The sequence below is a fragment of the Oncorhynchus tshawytscha genome, linkage group LG26 (assembly GCF_018296145.1).
Source record: "Oncorhynchus tshawytscha isolate Ot180627B linkage group LG26, Otsh_v2.0, whole genome shotgun sequence".
NCBI classification, from domain to species: Eukaryota; Metazoa; Chordata; class Actinopteri; order Salmoniformes; family Salmonidae; genus Oncorhynchus; species Oncorhynchus tshawytscha.
This window is the reverse complement of record NC_056454.1, coordinates 18,054,894-18,073,337: the sequence shown is the minus strand read 5'-3', so window position 1 is coordinate 18,073,337 and position 18,444 is coordinate 18,054,894. Positions and strand designations below refer to the sequence as shown.

At 43.7% G+C, this 18,444-nt stretch overlaps 1 protein-coding gene across 13 annotated transcripts in view; it reads right to left on the bottom strand.

The window, feature by feature from the left end:
* The window catches only part of LOC112225299 (tensin-1), a 291,328-nt gene that overhangs the window by 109,499 nt on the left and 163,385 nt on the right, over positions 1-18,444 (bottom strand). For all 13 annotated transcript variants that reach the window (XM_024389109.2, XM_024389101.2, XM_024389105.2 and 10 more), the window contains one exon: positions 1,335-1,373. In XM_024389109.2, the coding sequence (XP_024244877.1) occupies positions 1,335-1,373 (39 nt within the window). The remainder of the gene's footprint in view (positions 1-1,334; positions 1,374-18,444) is intronic.

Below are 18,444 nucleotides of genomic sequence, written 5' to 3'. Positions count from 1 at the left end.
AAATCCATCACTCTGCCTAGTTAGAGACTGGATAGCCTACTTACTCATGCAATGAAGCAAATTCAGAGGGAGAAAATAATGTATGCAAACCAAACATCTGTACAAGCAAATGGTACGAGTGTGAAGTTGTGGTATTTTCTCCTGTTTCCTGCTCTCTGTAAGGCCCTTTCGTCCAGCTGGACTCAGTTTCCTCTGGTAAATACTGCCACTGTTGTCCTTGAGAACCATATTTTGTTTTCACAACACAGCTGCTGTAGGCCTCCTGAGTAGCTTGCCGCTCTGTGTGTGTGTGTGTGTTTTCATGCATGTATGTGTGTGTGCACTTTTTCTCTTCTCGGTCGTAAAAAGACCATATGTCAGTGAATGTTTTACATCTTAGCTAATTAACGTTTAAGTGGGCAATCAGCAAGATGTTGGGTGTGATGTCTACCTCTGGGGTGAGTTGTCTTGGCATAGGGAGAAAGAGAAAATGACATGGAGGGCCATTTCACAAAGTGAAACTCCCCTGTAGATGACATACTGGGGAAGGAAAATAGATGAACCCCCTACTTTTGCCCTCAGAACAGCCTCAATTCGTTGGGGCATGGAGTCTACAAGAAGTCGAAAGCGTTCCACAGGGATGCTGGCCCATGTTGACTCCAATGCTTCCCACAGTTGTGTCAAGTTGGCTGGATGCCCCATGGGTGGTGGACCATTATTGATACACACGGGAAACTGTTGAGCGTGAACAACCCAGCAGCGGTGCAGTTCTCGACACAAACCGGTGCGTCTGGCACCTACTACCATACCCCGCTCTTGCCCCTTCACCCTCTGAAAGGCACACGTACACAATCCATGTCTCAATTGTCTCAAGGCTTAAACATCCTTCTTTGACCTGTCTCTCCTTCATCTACACTGATTGAAGCGGATTTAACAAGTGACATCAATAAGGGATCATTGCTTTCACCTGGATTCACTTGGTCAGTCTTTGGCATGGAAAGAGCAGGTGTCCTTAATGTTTTGTATACTCAGTGTACATTGCAGGCCACTCTGTCTTTCCAAGGATTAGAGTAAATGTATACACGGAACGTGCAGAGAGGGCAGATAATTCCACATCCAACAGAGAATCTCAAACCCAGACCAAAAAAGGTAATGCAGCAACATGATGTTGTTTTTATTGCCCTTGCTCATTCGCTGGATTCCCAGAACCCATTCCCTGGATGTTTGGATGGCATTCTGAAGAAGAGATTACTCCACAATACATACATGGACACACTATTACTGACAGATTTACATTGAGCAATATATGTATATTTATATATATATATATATATATTTTTTTTTTTAAATCTTACCAGCTCATAGTTAGTGGCAGGAACACAGGACGAAGACACCTGGAAAAGAAAATGAAGAAAATGTTGTATGTTGCAGATTATGCATAAGCGCATACAGTATACAGACAGTTGATACCTGATTTAAACTCTCAACATTTGACCTGTGTGATCCTGAACATTTGTCTGTTTGTTTTTACTGTATTCTTCAACATAGTATATAGTACATTTCCCAAAACTAGTACATCTTATGAATGTGTATCAATGTGTATGTGTCTATAGGTATATCACAGGAAGAATATGACAATACCCTAGTGATCAAAATGTCTTAACAGAGATACAGACAACAGACCTAAGAGATGCTGTACTGTTCATTTTAGAATAGAATGATTGGCCCAGGCTGAGAGGCTGGGAAAAGAGAACAATACGTTAGCATTGAGCTCTGAGCCAACCTCAATGGACAATATAATAACAATTTCCAACTGTGTAACAGTGCAACAAGTGAAAGGTAGCCTAACTGCTAACTCCTAGCAGCAGTTAACTAGCTTATCTTAGCACCAGAAAGTCAATGATGTTTAAAGGCGATTGTGAAGCCTACTGGAACCCATGATCTGACAAGGTTGGCGCTAACCTCTAATCCGATTAGCGCTCTAATGGCTGCGACAATCAATCCCAGAGTTCCCGAGCAGAAGCACGAGGACTGCGAGGGGGTAAACAGGAAGAGGATAATAACGAGGGACTCAAATAGAACACTGAGGTGAACCGTTTCCACATGAGGACCATCAGCCAAACAGTAAGTTGTCAGCGATGTTCCCTTCCTAATAAAAGTCTATCTTTCACTTCATTTTCAAACAAAAGACTATTGTTAGGAAAGGCTAAATTAGAAGCAGGAGACAGTAACTCAGATTCAATCAGCTGTTGACCTTTTTCACTTGCTCATCTCTCTATCTCTCTTTGCCTTACACCCCCCCCCACACACACACACACACACCACGTTCTCTCTCTTGCTCTCGTAACAGGGCCGTCCGTCAATGCTGGACCACTATCTCTGTTTTAGTGCTAAAAGGTCAGCTGTAGGCTATCGGGCTGTTAGCCTTTAAAAGCCCTGTCATACACAGAGGCAAATCCTTGACTAATTGTCCCTTGCGGTGTGAACAGAAGACTTATGGGTTCTTGGGGTCTGCTTTATGTTTACGCTAAAGCTAGCACATTCCTTTCTGTCCACATAAAAAGCCTGAACAGTCTCTAACAGTCCACACCAAAACTCCCCAAATGTTGCTTCAGGCAATGTAAAGCACCGCAAATAAATACAATGGGACAAATCTGTCACGGCAGAGAGTAAATCAAGGATTATCCATCGCTAAGCCCATACAGTGGTTGATCTGCAATTCTAATACCGAGCGTGCTACTTCTTTGTACTGTAAGCAAAAGCCTCATTCCATAGCGCAGTTGTTTTCACAATGCATGACAGCAACGACTCAATGCTTAACTCTCTCTATTGTGTCTGTTTCTGATTTCTTTGTTCATAAATCAATGGAGTTTTATTCGTGAAGCTATAAATGGAATGTGCAGATTTTCTAAGCTGACTAAGGCATTACCTTAAAACGTTGGGACAGTGAAGGTATAACTGCGACAGTGGTCACTAATTTGCAGTGAAGTTTCACAAACACACAAGAGGTCTACACAAATTCACCTGAATGCCCATTGGTCCTTACAACAAAGCAATCTCAAGATCTTCAGGGAGCTCAAAGTCAACTGGATGTTTTCAAGCTAGAAATTCACACTGGACATTGCTAGTGTGACTATACAGCCAATACACACGTTGATTGGATCAAGCTAAAAGCATCAATGGACGGTAGCCATTGGGGTGTGAGTCGGCTTATTGGTTTCACAAGGTTGTATCGGATGCGTGGGTCACGTTGGGTCATCAAAGTCCTTGTCGTTTTGGAGGCCGTTACTCAAAACCCTGATGGAATAGAGGAATGCGGACTGTAAACAGGAAAGCATTGCTATCTGATACCAGCAAAAAGAAGTGCATAGTAGTTAGTTGAGTATGTATAGAATGTAGCATTTGTCGGGAACTATTTAAATACAGTGTAAACCAAAATAAATGCTGTATCTCTGACTAATGACTGACTGTAACCAGATAAATCAAGTAGCATGAGGACAGCTCCATGGAATGCCACTTGTCTCTTGGGAAAGGCTGCAGTTATTATTTAGAGGTGCTGTGAGTTGACAAAGTACAGTATCTCAGCCTGGTTCAAGTCTCCGCACTGTTACCCTCCTCAAATCACCTCAACCATGCCTGCCCATGTCTGCACCTCACCCCCCAACCCTCCCGTTCACTCCACACACTGACAGCTGCCCCCTCCATGCCTCTCAGCTCATCCAAGGACTCCAAGGGGCCTGGGGAATGTCTGAGCCCCGCTGAGGTGCCTCCTCCCTGGGCCTGGCCCATCTCATCACATGGCCCCCACTTCACCCCCAGGCTCCTGCTGCTAATAGTTAAGTCCACCTGCAATCAATAACCACTCCGACACCTTGTGGGTTTCACCCGAAATTCCCGCCCATTTCCACTTGCCCTGCAATCCTCCATGACCCTCCCTTGAGTGAGGAATTTTCAGGGTTGGATTGGTATCGAGGATGTGCTTATCGAGGTTGCCGTGAATGGCATATGCTGGTGGGGGAATGGAAAGTGGTCTTTGGGATTGGTTCACAAATCAGTAACACTTGACAAGTGTGTTAATTCCCCGTACTGGCCAATTATTATAACAGCGATTCTGATCCAACCATTAGTTCAATATGTAGCTAGCCGTAGAAGGCTAATGATAACTAACTAACGTTGCTTATGAATGGAAGTTAGGCTAGCGACCAAGCATTTTAGCCAGGTAGCCTAGGACAACAAAAAATAAAAGTGTGTACTGTATGACAGTGATAGACCGTTTTGTCAACATGAAAGAGAAGAGGATGGCATTGACTTTTATTTACAAGTAGGGTGAGTCAACATGTTTTTCTACGCACACACATGCAAGCAAACATAAATCAGAACCATGGACATCCACATCATATTTAGGTTATGTTGATTAGACTAAATTGAAGTGATTTGATGATGTTGAAGTTGAAATGGTGCTTGAATAGTGGAGGCAGGTCCATTTTTCTTTGCAACTTGCGGTAACTCTCTGTGGTTCTAAATCAATAGTTGTTAGGCATATGAACTAACAGGTTATAGAGCAAACAACACAATTATCACAACACATTCAGTGTAAGTTGTATTATGGCTTCCCCAGTGATTTTAACCACGCACCGCTACTGACAGGCTGACCAATGCACTATGAATCACAATGAATTCCTGTGTGACAAAGTTCAATGATGGCCCTCAGCAAAACATTTATTAAACATGAATGCAATTTAATGGATTTTAACACAGCTGGAGGTGGAGGGACATAGACTTACTTCGTGAGTAAGTTTGACAAAAGACCAGAAGAAAAGGTAGAACAATTGACACAAAGCCAAAAGGGCACGCATGTGGGTCTATTCAAACACTCCCTACAGCCAAGTGATGGCATTTCAGATGTGAGACAGTGTGTATGAATTCCAATGGGATGACGACATTTGGACTAATAATCTTGTAAATGCGTAATCCTTGACCCCTTCGGGCTCCTTACTTGGCCACAATAATGAGAACCCACAATAGGCTAGATTGAGACAGAACGGAAGAGGTCTACCCATAAAATAACTCAGATTCTACCCTAGGTAGCCATTTCCATTCAGTTGTACTCTTGGCTTTAGAGGCCAACTGTAGCACGTAGTTTAGCATGCATCCTGTAGCCTGGCAGGTGGTCAAAGAATAGGCACAGAGACTGTTAAGAGAAGGACCAGGTGAACACTTAGCATTGGGCCCACCGCAGGTCAAACCGTGGGTAACCGCACTGAGAAAATATTAAACTGACACTGAAAACTAGAAGTAAGTAAGTGCAGAAGAGAGGGAGAAATGAGTAAAAAAGAGTTGGAAATGTGAACAGATTTGCAGGTGGAGAATGGTAAAGTGTGGCATAAAGAATGGAAGGAGAGCCTCAGTGAGCCTCCAGGTGACTTTGAGAATACAGGTGAATAAATATAGTTGCATTCATAATGATAAATTAAAAAATATGTCATACTGTAGAGCAGGGGTATTCAAAGTCGGGGTCGCGACCCCATAAGTGTCAAGGCTGTGGGTAACTGGTGAAAGTAGTCAGGCTCAGGAGAGCGGAGAAGCGTGGACAAGGTATGTAATACAAGATAACACCAGTATAAACACAATACAAATGTGCGGGAAAAATACCGGTACCACAAAATAAACTGGCGTAATTACAAAACCCGGCAACAAAATACCAGCCGTCAGTAACAGCCTGAGCAATATAACAAACACGCACACAAACATGGGGGAAATCAGAGGGTTAAATAATGAACATGTCATGGGGGAATTGAAACCGGGTGTGTAGAAAACAAAGACAAAACAAATAGAAAATGAAAAGTGGATCGGCGATGGCTAGAAGGCCGGTGACGTCGCCCGCCGAATGCCGCTCGAACAAGGAGAGGGACCGACTCCGGCGGAAGTCGTGACAATAAGGGGGAAACGAGGTGGGGTCACCCCAAAAAACAAATAACTACATTTTATTAAGAGTTCAGACTATTGTATGGGACAATATACAATGTTTTTGAGAAACGCAATTCGACAATTATTTTGAGTAAATGTATTTATTGGTTGCTTTTCATTTTGACAAGAGATTATTTGCTGATGTAAAAATCTAAATTTACAAATGTTAAAGTTGTATCATTAAATATGGGGTGGGGTCGCAAAGAAATGATTTGGTGGAAAAAATGGGATCCCCGCCGAAAAAGTTACCTTCTTTTCTCTTTCTCTCTCTCTGGTTACTTTCTATCAGGACATTGTCATGCCTTTAAGGACCTGGGTAACAGTTTCAAGTGGAGTATACAAGTACCTCATTTACAGTGGTGGAAGGAGAGGAGGGACAAAATGTTTCCAGTCCACTTTAGTTAGCATTTGGGAAAAACATAAAGACTTTGTCAGTGTATGGGTGCAGGGCCTCACCCAATGCGGTACGGATCTGCAATTTGTATTCCTTATTACTGTACAGAGTGTCATGACCGTGTGTTGATGCCATTGAATGTGTACGAAGAGGTGTAATATAATCAAGGGTAATTGTGTTGTTGCACTCTGTACATGCTTGTGTTAACAACATTAAATCACGGTCAATTTCCCGCAGACAAAAGTCCATGGCAAATGGCTCTGTCAGTACTGGATATACAGTCGTTCCTTGCTTACAGGGGAGGATGTACAAACATTGTATTGTGTTGAGCTACTACAGATAAACTACAATAGATAGATTTGACTTATCTGGTTATTGATTTTAAAAAACAGTTTAGGATTGCTCAGTTTGGGTTGATGGCTCGAGATCATGGCCTAGCTTGCGTTGATAGTCCCGCAGCCACAAGTGGTCAGAGAAAATAAAAAGTAATCAATCCTTCTCTTCACAAATTGTTTGATTGTGGCAGTGTGACAGGTGAGCTGCTTGTGCACTCCAGGCTACCATTACAATGTAATGAATCAATCGTGGTGGGTCAGGTGAATTTCCACAGCGACAAAAATGGGGTATATCACCACTCAAACCTTCAATCCTCTGGCACTGGCATAAACACAAGGCCGCTCCTGAGTGCTTTAATGTTTACCCAGACCCAATACATCCATGCATCTGGCAATTCCTCATAGAAATATTCAGTGTGCAAATTCAATTTACTTGGCATAACCAATAACAGAGGGCTTTCCGTAGCAGGGGTATCTTAGTTTGCAAGATTCTGTGTTAGTTTGGACTTATTGGGTATAAACAATAGAGAAAGGAATGAAGTGGAATCGCTGGCCCATGTGCCAGTGCCCATTCCCCCTTCAGAACATTCCGTCTGAGCAACAGCTATGCGTTCCTTTCTCTTTTTTCTTTCAGTGTGAAATGTAGAACATCTTTAGCTGACTGCCAAGCTCTGATCCATCCCACACTGACTACATAACATTGTTTCCCTTCTCAAAATGTATTTAGCTAGTATTTTTCATATATATCTTATTCTCACTTTCTATCTACGAAGGAACTAAATATACTTTCCTGCAACCGGCCTCACCCAATACGGTACGGATCTGCATTTGCGGTACGGATCTGCAATTTTTATTCCATATTACTGGAACTTCCATCAGAAGCAAGCCAGCTAACTAGCTTCGAGTCTTTGTTAGCCAACGGCTAGCGGTCTTCACCTTTTTCTCGGTCACCAGCCAGCCAGCTTTAGCTCAGCCAGCCTTAGCTCAGACAACACCTGCCAGTCTGCACAGTGCGATATCAACCCAGAGCATATTGGACTGATTCTCTCAACCATATCACCGGATTCCTGCCACTCTGGATCAATACACCGGATTATTGCAGCTAGCTAGCTGCAAATGAGTGGCAACTGTTAGCTAACGCCTCTGTCCCGAAACAACCCCAGCTAGCCTTGAGCTAGCCTCGAGCTAGGCCCATATACCAGCTAAATCTAGGGCTAAAATACCTCCTTTGCCAATAGGCCTAGACCATTTATTGTCGACACGGAGCCCTGCCGATCCATCACGACTGGACTGCCGACGTGATCACCCGATGTGGTCTCAACAGGCTATTCTATTACGATGTCGCCGAAGAACCATCTCCTAGCCCCTGAACTCTGTGCCCTCTGCTTGCCTAGCGTAGTAGTGACTAGCGAATGGCACCCTGACTCACCTATTGACCTTATGATCACTCGGCTACACAGGTAAAGCCCCCTGGACTGTTTCAATAACATGGTACCTCATTTTGTTTACCTGTTGGCCCCAGGCTCAAACTCAGGTCCTGTATGTACCTAACTGACCCACTCTGCCCATTCATTGCCATTTACCCGTTGTTGTCTTAGCGCTCCTGATCAACACCTGTGATTGCTTTACGCCTCTCTCTAATGTCAATATGCCTTGTCTACTGCTGTCTTGGCTAGTTCTTATTGTTTATTTCACTGTAGAGCCCTCAGTCCTGCTCAAAATGCCTTACATAGCTCTGTTGTCCCACCCCACACATATGCGGAGACCTCACCTAGCTTAACTGGTGCCTCCAGAGACAAAACCTCTCTCATCGTCACTCAAAGCCTAGGTTTACCTCCACTGTACTCATATCCTACCATACCATTGTCAGTACATTATGCCCTGAATCTATTCTACCACGGCCAGAAATCTGCTCCTTTAATTCTCTGTCCCAAACGCACGAGACAACCAGTTCTTATACCCTTATCCTACTCCTCCTCTGTTCCTCTGGTGATGTAGAGGTTAACCCAGGCCCTGTAGCCCCCAAATCCACTTCTATTCCCCAGGTGCTATTGTTTGTTGACTTCTGTAATCGTAAAAGTCTTGGTTTCATGCATGTTAACATCAGAGCCTACTCCCTAAGCTTCTTTTATTCACTGCTTGAGAAAACTCCACCAACTGTGATGTCCTAGTCATGTCTGAATCCTGGCTTAGGAAGGCCACAAAAAATCCTGACATTTCCATCCCCAAATACAACATTTTCCACCAAGATAGAACTGCCAAAGGGGGTGAAGTTGCAATCTACTGTAGAGATAATCTGCAGAGTGCTGTCATGCTATCCAGGTCTGTGCTCAAACAGTTTAAGCTTCTACTTTTAAAAATCCAAGTCTCTTGCCGCTTGTTATAGACCCCCCTCAGCCCCCAGCTGGGCCCTGGACACTATATGTGAATTAGTTGCCCCCCATTTATCTTCAGAGTTTGTACTGTTAGGTGACCTAAACTGGGATATGCTTAACACCCCAGCCGTCCTACAATTTAAGGTAGATGCCCTCAATCTCACACAAATTATCAAGGAACCTACCAGATACAACCCTAAATCTGTAAACACGGGCCCCCTCATAGATATCATCCTAACCATCCTGCCCTCAAAATACACCTTTGCTGTCTTCAACCAGGATCTCAGCGATCACTGCCTCATTGCCTGCATCTGTAATGGCTCCGCGGTCAAACGATCACCCCTCATCACTGTCAAACACTCCCTAAAACACTTCAGGGAGTAGGCCTTTCTAATCAACCTGGTCCAGGTATCATGGGAGGATATTGACCTCATTCCGTCAGTAGAGGATGCCTGGTTATTCTTTAAATGTGCTTTCCTCACCATCTTAAATAAGCATGCCCCATTCAAAAAATGTAGAACTAAGAACAGATATAGCCCTTGGATCACTCCAGACTTGACTGCCCTTGACCAGCATGAAAACATCCTGTGACGTACTGCATTAGCATCCAACAGCCCCCACAATATGCAACTTTTCAGGGAAGTTAGGAACCAATATACACAGGCAGTTAGGAAAGCAAAGGCTAGCTTTTTCAAACAGAAATGTGCATCCTGTTGCACAAACTCCAAAAAGTCCAGGGACACTGTAAAGTCCATGGAGAATAAGAACACCTCCTCCCAGCTCCTCCCAGCTGCCCACTGCACTGAGGCTAGGAAACACTGTCACCACTGATAAATCTGAGAATTTCAATAAGCATTTTTCTACAGATTGCCATGCTTTCACCTGGCAACCTCTACCCCGGTCAACAGCTCTGCACCCCCCACAGCAACTTGCCCAAGCCTCCCCATTTCTCCTTCACCCAAATCCAGATGGCTGATGTTCTGAAAGACCTGCAAAATCTGGAAACCTACACATCAGCTGGGCTAGAAAATCTGTACCCTCTCTTTCTAAAATTATCCGTCGCAATTGTTGCAACCCCTATTACTGGCTTGTTCAACCTCTCATTCATATCGTCTGAGACCCCTAAAGATTGGAAAGCTGCAGCGGTCATCCCCCTCTTCAAAGGGGGAAACACTCTAGACCCAAACTGTTACAGACCTATATCTATCCTACCCTGCCTTTCTAAAGTCTTTGAAAGCCAAGTTAATAAACAGATCACCGACCACTTCGAATCCCACCGTACCTTCTCCGCTATGCAATCTGGTTTCTGAGCTGGTCATGGGTGCACCTCAGCCACGCTAAGGTCCTAAACGATATCATAACCGCCATCGATAAAAGACAGCTGTGCAGCTGTCTTCATCGACCTGGCCAAGGTTTTCGACTCTGTCAATCACCACATTCTTATCAGCAGACTCATCAGCCTTGGTTTCTCAAATGACTGCCTAGCCTGGTTCACAAGCTACTCAGATAGAGTTCAATGTGTCAAATTGTCTGAACCTCTGGCAGTCTCTATGGGGGACTCTTTTCTCTGTATATATCAATGATGTCGCTTTTGCTGCTAGTGATTCTCTGATCCACCTCTACGCAGACGACACCATTCGGTATACTTCTGGCCCTTCTTTGGACACTCTGTTAACAAACCTCCAGACGAGCTTCAATGCCATACAACACTCCTTATGTGGCCTCCAACTGCTCTTAAATGCAAGTAAAACTAAATGCATGCTCTTCAACCGATCGCTGCCCGCACTCGCCCGCTCGTCTATCATGAATACACTGGATGGTTCTGACTTAGAATATGTGGACAACTACAAATACCTAGGTGTCTGGTTAGACTGTAAACTCTCCTTCCAGACTCACATTAAGAATCTCCAATCCAAAATTAAATCTAGAATCGGCTTCCTATTTCTCAACAAAGCATCCTTCACTCATGCTGCCAAACATACCCCCATAAAACTGACTATCCTACAGATCCTTGACATCGGCGATGTCATTTACAGAATAGCCTCCAACACTCTACTCAGCAAATTGGATGTAGTCTTATCACAGTGCCATCCGTTTTGTCACCAAAGCCCCATATACTACCCACCACTGCATCCTGTATGGTCTCGTTGGCTGGCCCTCGTTTCATATTTGTCGCCAAATCCACTGACTCCAGGTCATCTATAAGTTTTTGCTAGGTAAAGCTCCGCCTTATCTCAGCTCACTGGTCGCCATAGCACACACTCCAGCAGGTGTATTTCACTCAAAGAGCCAACTCCTGCTTTGGCCGCCTTTCCTTCCAGTTCTCTGCTGCCAATGACTGGAACGAAATGCAAAAATCACTTATATCTCCCTCACTAAATTTAAGCATCAGCTGTCAGAGCAGCTCACAGATCATTGCACCTGTACACAGCCTATCTGTAAATAGCCCACCCAACTACCTCATCCCCATATTGTTAAAATATTTTTTTGCTCCTTTGCACCCTAGTATCTCTACTTGCACATTCATCATCTGCACATCTATCACTCCAGTGTTTAATTGCTAAATTGTAATTATTTTGCCACTGGCCTATTTATTGCCAATCTTACTACACTTGCACACACTGTATATAGATTTTTCTATTGTGTTATTGACTGTACGTTTGTTTATCCCATGTGTAACTCTGTGTTGTTTGTGTCGCACTGCTTTGCTTTATCTTGGCCAGGTCGCAGTTGTAAATGAGAACTTGTTCTCAACTAGCCTACCTGGATTAAATAAAGGTGAAATAATAAAAAAATAAAAAACATTTAGCAACACTGAAGGGTCAGGCAAGGGGATGGATGTGAGTAACATCTTAGAGAGAGAGATAGAGAGTTAGACAGAGAGACAGGGACAGGCAGACAGACAGAGAGAGAGAGACAGAGAGAGAGACAGAGAGAGAGCGCACATGGCAGAGAAAGAGGGGTGTGGAATAGAGCAGGCTTTGACACACTAATTCCCTGCAATGTTTATTCTCCCTGGCGAGGAGAGGCCTGCTGCGTCTTCAACAGGGCCGCCTGTTCATTCTCACTCCATCTTTGTTTGGCAGAACTACTGTCACACGGCAGAGAAGCTATGCCTTGTTTCTTTTGTTACTGCACAGTGAGGTCACACTTCCTCCAGACTCTTCAATGTGACATGTGGGATCAAGTCTTATTTACCAATGAGGTGATTTGCACATTGCCATGTTTTTATTGTTTGGCAAATGGCCAAGCATTGAGAACCACATGGAGACAGTGAAAGAGGGGAAAAGGGGAGGCAGAAACAAGGAGAGCAAGAAAGTGGTAGCCTGATCACAGATCTGTATGTGTGGCCAGCACAAACTGATCTGGGAACAGGCTAAAAAGGTTGGTTATTGCTTAGGATACAGATAACAGAGGGGAAGGTGAAGGTTAATCTCCAATCACGAGGGAGACTTGTGTGTATGAGGGTAATAGTGGATTCCTGCCATGAAACAATATCAGAGTCACAAGTTATTTGAACATGACCAAGCAATGGAAGAACATAATGCCCATATGATCAAATGTAAGAAAGTAAAATGCGATAAGTATGTGTATGAGTATTTCATTGTAGTACACCTTATTGTAAAATTGTAATGTATTGTATCGTGTTGTAGCTTATCTTAATATGTGTAAGTCTAAGTCTATCGGGATATGGCAACATTAGATTACTCACCCTTTGTTTCCCCTGAGCTGACATACAGTACTATAACTCAATTTGACTATCATTGCCTTAGTCAAGCCTTGGAAAGCAATAGTTATTTTGTCTCTCAGGGAGCTGTGGCAGGCTGAGACAGGCTAGCACTGACAGGCAGGCAGCCTGGCTGGCATTTAGCACATTTGTGGAGAAGAGTTATGGGGATACAGAAATCCCCTTCGCGGGCAGGTGGGCTGGTTTGATGCTCCGGGTCTAGTTTTGGAAACACGGTGACAGCAGACTAACTGGCACAAAACATGAGTTATCTCTCATTGGCGTCTGAGGTCTCTGGTGAGATAGATGGGTGAATGTCTATGTCTTTCTCTATCCCTCATACAGACATGGGTGCGCCACACGACAAAGACACGCGTGCATACACACATGCTGAATAAGTACAAACTGTTCACACACACACACTCCCTTATAACCACAATTTTGTTTGCACACAATCGCTCAGAATTGCTGATGTGCAAATAAATAAGTCCATAATTGACTCCATTAGAGCAATATTGATACAGTACATACACATCTCTGGGACGCCAACTGCATACCTTCACTCAAATAAGCATTAATCACCGCAGTTTCATTCCAGAGCCAATATTGAAATGTTAGTGAGCAGAGCAAATAAACTCTTCCATTTGGGGAACATAGAAAGAGTTCAACTTTTCAGTAAAGTTTGTGGGGCCTGTCTCTGTTTGTGGTACACTTTATGGAGTTTGGAGAAAACACATCTATGCTACACAAACACACACACACACACAGAAACACACACACACACACACACACACACACACACACACACACAACACACACACACACACACACACACACAGAAACACACACACAGAAACACACACACACACACACACACACACACAGAAACACACACACCCAGAAACACACACACACAGAAACACACACACACACAGAAACACACACACACACACAGAAACACACACACACACACAGAAACACACACACACACACACACAGAAACACACACAAACACACACAGAAACACACACACACAGAAACACACACACACACACACAGAAACACACACACACACACAGAAACACACACACACGCACAGAAACACACACACACACAGAAACACACACACAGAAACACACACACACACACAGAAACACACACACACGCACACACACACGCATATACATGCAAACACAATGTACAGCATACCTGCTTGCACAATCAAAGACTAATACTGTCATTGAACTTTTTATACAAGTCTCCATTTCTGCTCCTGGAAGGTAAATCATAACATTGTACTGTATGACACTGTTGCCAATTGTGACTATAATATCGCAGCCGAATGTGAGGTCTATGTCAACCCCAGTTTCTCTGTTGAAGATCAGTTGACTGCTCCATGCTGGCTGCATGACCAGCCCTGTAGTTTTAGTGCTACTGGTCTGGATGGAGAATATTTGCAGCATGGAAGGATCCAGACCTGGCAAGGTATTTCCTGCCAATACTAAAGTCCCTCCATCAATCAAGGCAGAAAAAGCAAACAAGAACACAAGGGCTTTCTGATGAAACCATGGAAACAGCTAGGGCCTGCATTCCATAAACATTCCACAGGGAGACTGAGGGCCGGATAAGAGAGAGTGAGAGAGAGAGAGACCTCATGGGAGGGGATGTTACGTGGAACACAGCCCCCCTTCCCCGCACTAAACTGTTGGCGCGCACCCATGGTTCCCAGGGAGAGAATATTTCACATAGCGTTCGGGGAGTCGTCTGGAGTTTTGGGAGGAGTAGGGGTGGGGGATGCACATGCTGGCTGATGATAATGATGGGTGGGATAGGGACAAAGCAAGAGGGTACCTACCTTCTACCTAGCCTCTCTAGCCTTTGCAAGAAAGTGATAATGTATGGAGGGGCTAAGGGTCTATACCAGGGCATTTGCAACATGCGGGCAAGTGATTTTTTTGGGCCCCCTAAAATACATTTTTATTTTTTTAATCATTATGTTCCGGCACCTTGACCATCTGCTCCAGACAAAAACCGTCCCGCTGCTGAACAAAAATATAAATGCAACATGCAACAATTTCAAAGATTTTACTGAGTTACAGTTCATATAAGGAAATCAGTCAATTGAATTAAATTCATTATGCCCTAATCTATGGATTTCACGTGACTGGTAATACAGATACGCTACTAATGGTCAAAGATACCTTGAAAAAAATAGGTGGGGCCGTAGATCAGAAAACCAGTCAGTATCTGGTGTGACTACCATTTGCCTCATGCAGCACGATACATCTCCTTCGCGTAGAGTTGATCAGGCTGTTGTTTGTGGCCTGTGGAATGTTGTCGCTCTTCTCTTCAATAGCTGTGCGAAGTTGCTGGATATTGGCGGGAACTTGAACATACTGCCGCATACATCGATCCAGAGCATTCCAAACATGGCCTCAGGATCTTGTCACGGTATCTCTGTGCATTCAAATCGCCATCAATAAAATGCAAATGTGTTCATTGTCCGTAGCTTAACCCCACCGCCACCATGGGGCACTCTGTTCACAACATTGACATCAGCAACCCGCTCGCTCACACGCCCACACAATGCCATATATGTGTTGTGCGGTTGTGAGGCAGGTTGGACTTACTGCCAAATTTTCTAAAATGACATTGGTGGAGAAATGGTAGAGAAATGAACATGGTTAATAATTAACATTCTCTGGTGGACGATCCTGCAGTCAGCATGCCAATTGCACGCTCCCCCTCAAAACTTGCGACATCTGTGGTATTGTGTTGTGTGACAAAACTGCACATTTTGGAGTGACCTTTTATTGTCCCCAGCACAAGGTGCACCTGTGGAATAATCACGCTGTTTAATCAGCTTCTTGATATGCCACTGCTGGCAGGTGGATGGATTATCTTGGCAATGGAGAAATGCTCACAAACAGGGATATACACATGTATGAGAGAAATAAGCTTTTAGTGCGCATAGAACATTTCTGGGATCTTTTCAACTCATGAAACATTGGACCAACACTTTACATGTTGCATTTATATTTTTGTTCAGTGTAGTTCCCTACCTCTGGTCTATACTATCTCGCCATGCTGGATAGTATAGTATTAGGGTCTTAGTTTCTTAGTTGCATTTGTAACTAGTTTTCTTGAATGGACAGTAGGATCTCTATTGATGTGGGAATGGGCATCATTCAACCTCTGTCATTTGTGAATTACTCTAGACTCCAATAGGTTTGTAGATGGCAAACTATGAGTTGTAAACTATAGATTCAAAACAATCACTGTACACCAAAACACAATATTAAGGACATAACCACCATGAATGTGATCTTATATAGTATTCTATTCTACTCCCTGGGGTCGTCAGAGAAGTCACTTTCAATAAGCATAATGGTGCAGTCATGTGAGCCGGGCTCCATATTTGACTGACGGTGTCCCAGGAGGGTCAAACAGGGCCGTGGATGACTCAGTTCTACTACGGTGGTGGGATGTGGTTGAAGAGACAAAATACAGCGAGCCATTGATTCTGACAGAACTGGCAACCGACAGGGCTGCCATTTTACTGTAATCAACGGGGACAATGTTACCCGCAGCCGCAAATGTAAACCCCCTTGTCAAGCTTACAGGCCGCGGCAAATGCTGGGATTGCGAACAGAGGAGCGGAAACAGGGTCTCGTTCTCCTCTTTTATCCCTTTCCTTCACTCCCTTCCAGCAGCAACCACTGGTCAATAAAGAGCCGTTATATGAGGCGAGACCGCCGTCTTAATTGCATGGAGGCATTTTGGAGAAATCAGCTATTATTAAATGTCTGGGCCCCATTAAGGGGTATTATAGGGGCTCTGGATGGCCTTAGTCTTGAGGAGCTGGCATGGCACTAGACTTTGTTGGTGGAGAACCGTGAGACCTTTAGATCACATTGTGCACCATGTGTGACTAGACTATAGAAATAGGATGAGGTTGAGCCCTCACACTGATCTAAGGTCAGTTTTAAATTGTGCTATGTACAATTTGTTACTTTACAAGTCATTGGGCAATCTTCATAACATATGATGACAATGGGGCTGTAGGCAATATAATTACTTCAGTCCTGCTCTTCTTTTAAGTGTTACCAAAACACACACCTGTAAAGCATACCAGACAACACATGGCATGACATTAATTTGCACAATTACGGTCGCTATGGATTTTTTTTTTAGTTACATCACACCATTCTCTTGAACAACATAGCATTATTATACTTAAAAAAAAAAAAATTCATTACTTTTTCATAGACATGTGAGTGGGCATATTTTGGTCACAGTTGGCTTTTCACTGTTTAACTGGCAACTCTTAGTCATGAGATATCGTGACCTTCTTTAAGGTTACTTTGCCATGAGATGTTCTGACCCTCTGTCAGGTGACAACTGAATGGACAACTATTCACTATGCCCAAAACAACACACAGGATGTTTTCACCCAATCTCCTCAAAAAACCTCCCTTTAGGTTCGGTCAACAGTTTTACTGTAGAGGAACCAAAAGTCTTTAAAGTAGCCATGTGTAACATTAGCTTATCCCCCTTCAAGTATATGGGGCCTTCAGAAAACATGGCCCTGTGCCCTCAAAGATTTGATTCATCTCACTAAAAGCCAGACTGTAAACAATTAACCGTTGACACATGTATTAGTGCAGTGCTAATGTCTGCCTCATAACGTGTGCCAACGTTAAAGCAGCGTTGAATCTGATGGAGTGCATACTGAGGCTGGTTGTGTTTTTCAATAAACTGGGCACAGTGTATGATGACGTACACTGTCTGATGTGCTGTCGTTTCTTGTCTCTCTCTGGAACAATATCGACTTCAGGCCTCAAACTCAAGCCAATGTGTTTACTTCTCCTTTGTCCTTTCCTTCTAATCAGCAACTTAGAACAGTCTCCCCCTAGCCAATCAATGATTGTACAATCATTTATCAATTACGTGCCACAGAGGAGAAAAAACAGACTCTGTTGTGGCCCTTGCTTGCTCTCACCTTTGGAACCCTACAACTAGTATTTTAGCACGTTAGCACCTTCTGTGTGAGTTTCCCCGTATGATGCAGAGAATCTCACACTTTTGGTCTCTGGAGAGAAACACATCTTGAACTAATTTAAGGGGACACTATGAGGATATGCATGGCTTCCATATGGACAGGCATGACTGTCTCTGAATCTCTTTAAGGAAGGGTGAGGAGTTATAGAGGCTTAGATTGTAATCTGAACCCTGGGTTAAAAAGACATTCCCCTACCAGTAACTATGTGGGGGCCCAGGTGTCCACTAGTGAGAGCAGGTAGTTGTTGGAGATGTCTCTCGTCAAACTGTTCCTGTAAACCAATCACAGTGTATCTGGCTTATAACTTTAAAGTGCTGGAACATGTTTAAAACAGGACCAGAAAAAAATAACTCCTAAATAACTTCTACCAGATCATAACAAACCGTATGTTTTGGATGATTTACCTAATGTTGATAATAGGATAGCACTATGTTCTGTAGAGACATTCAAATGGTGGACCGTTATCTTCCCTGGAGAGGGATTGAAACACATCCACACGCACAGACTGCACCGAAACATAGATGACAGAGGTGATTAGCCATCACACACAGTACACTTGCACGCGCTTGAGCACACACACAGAAGCTGTACTTATGTTTACCATC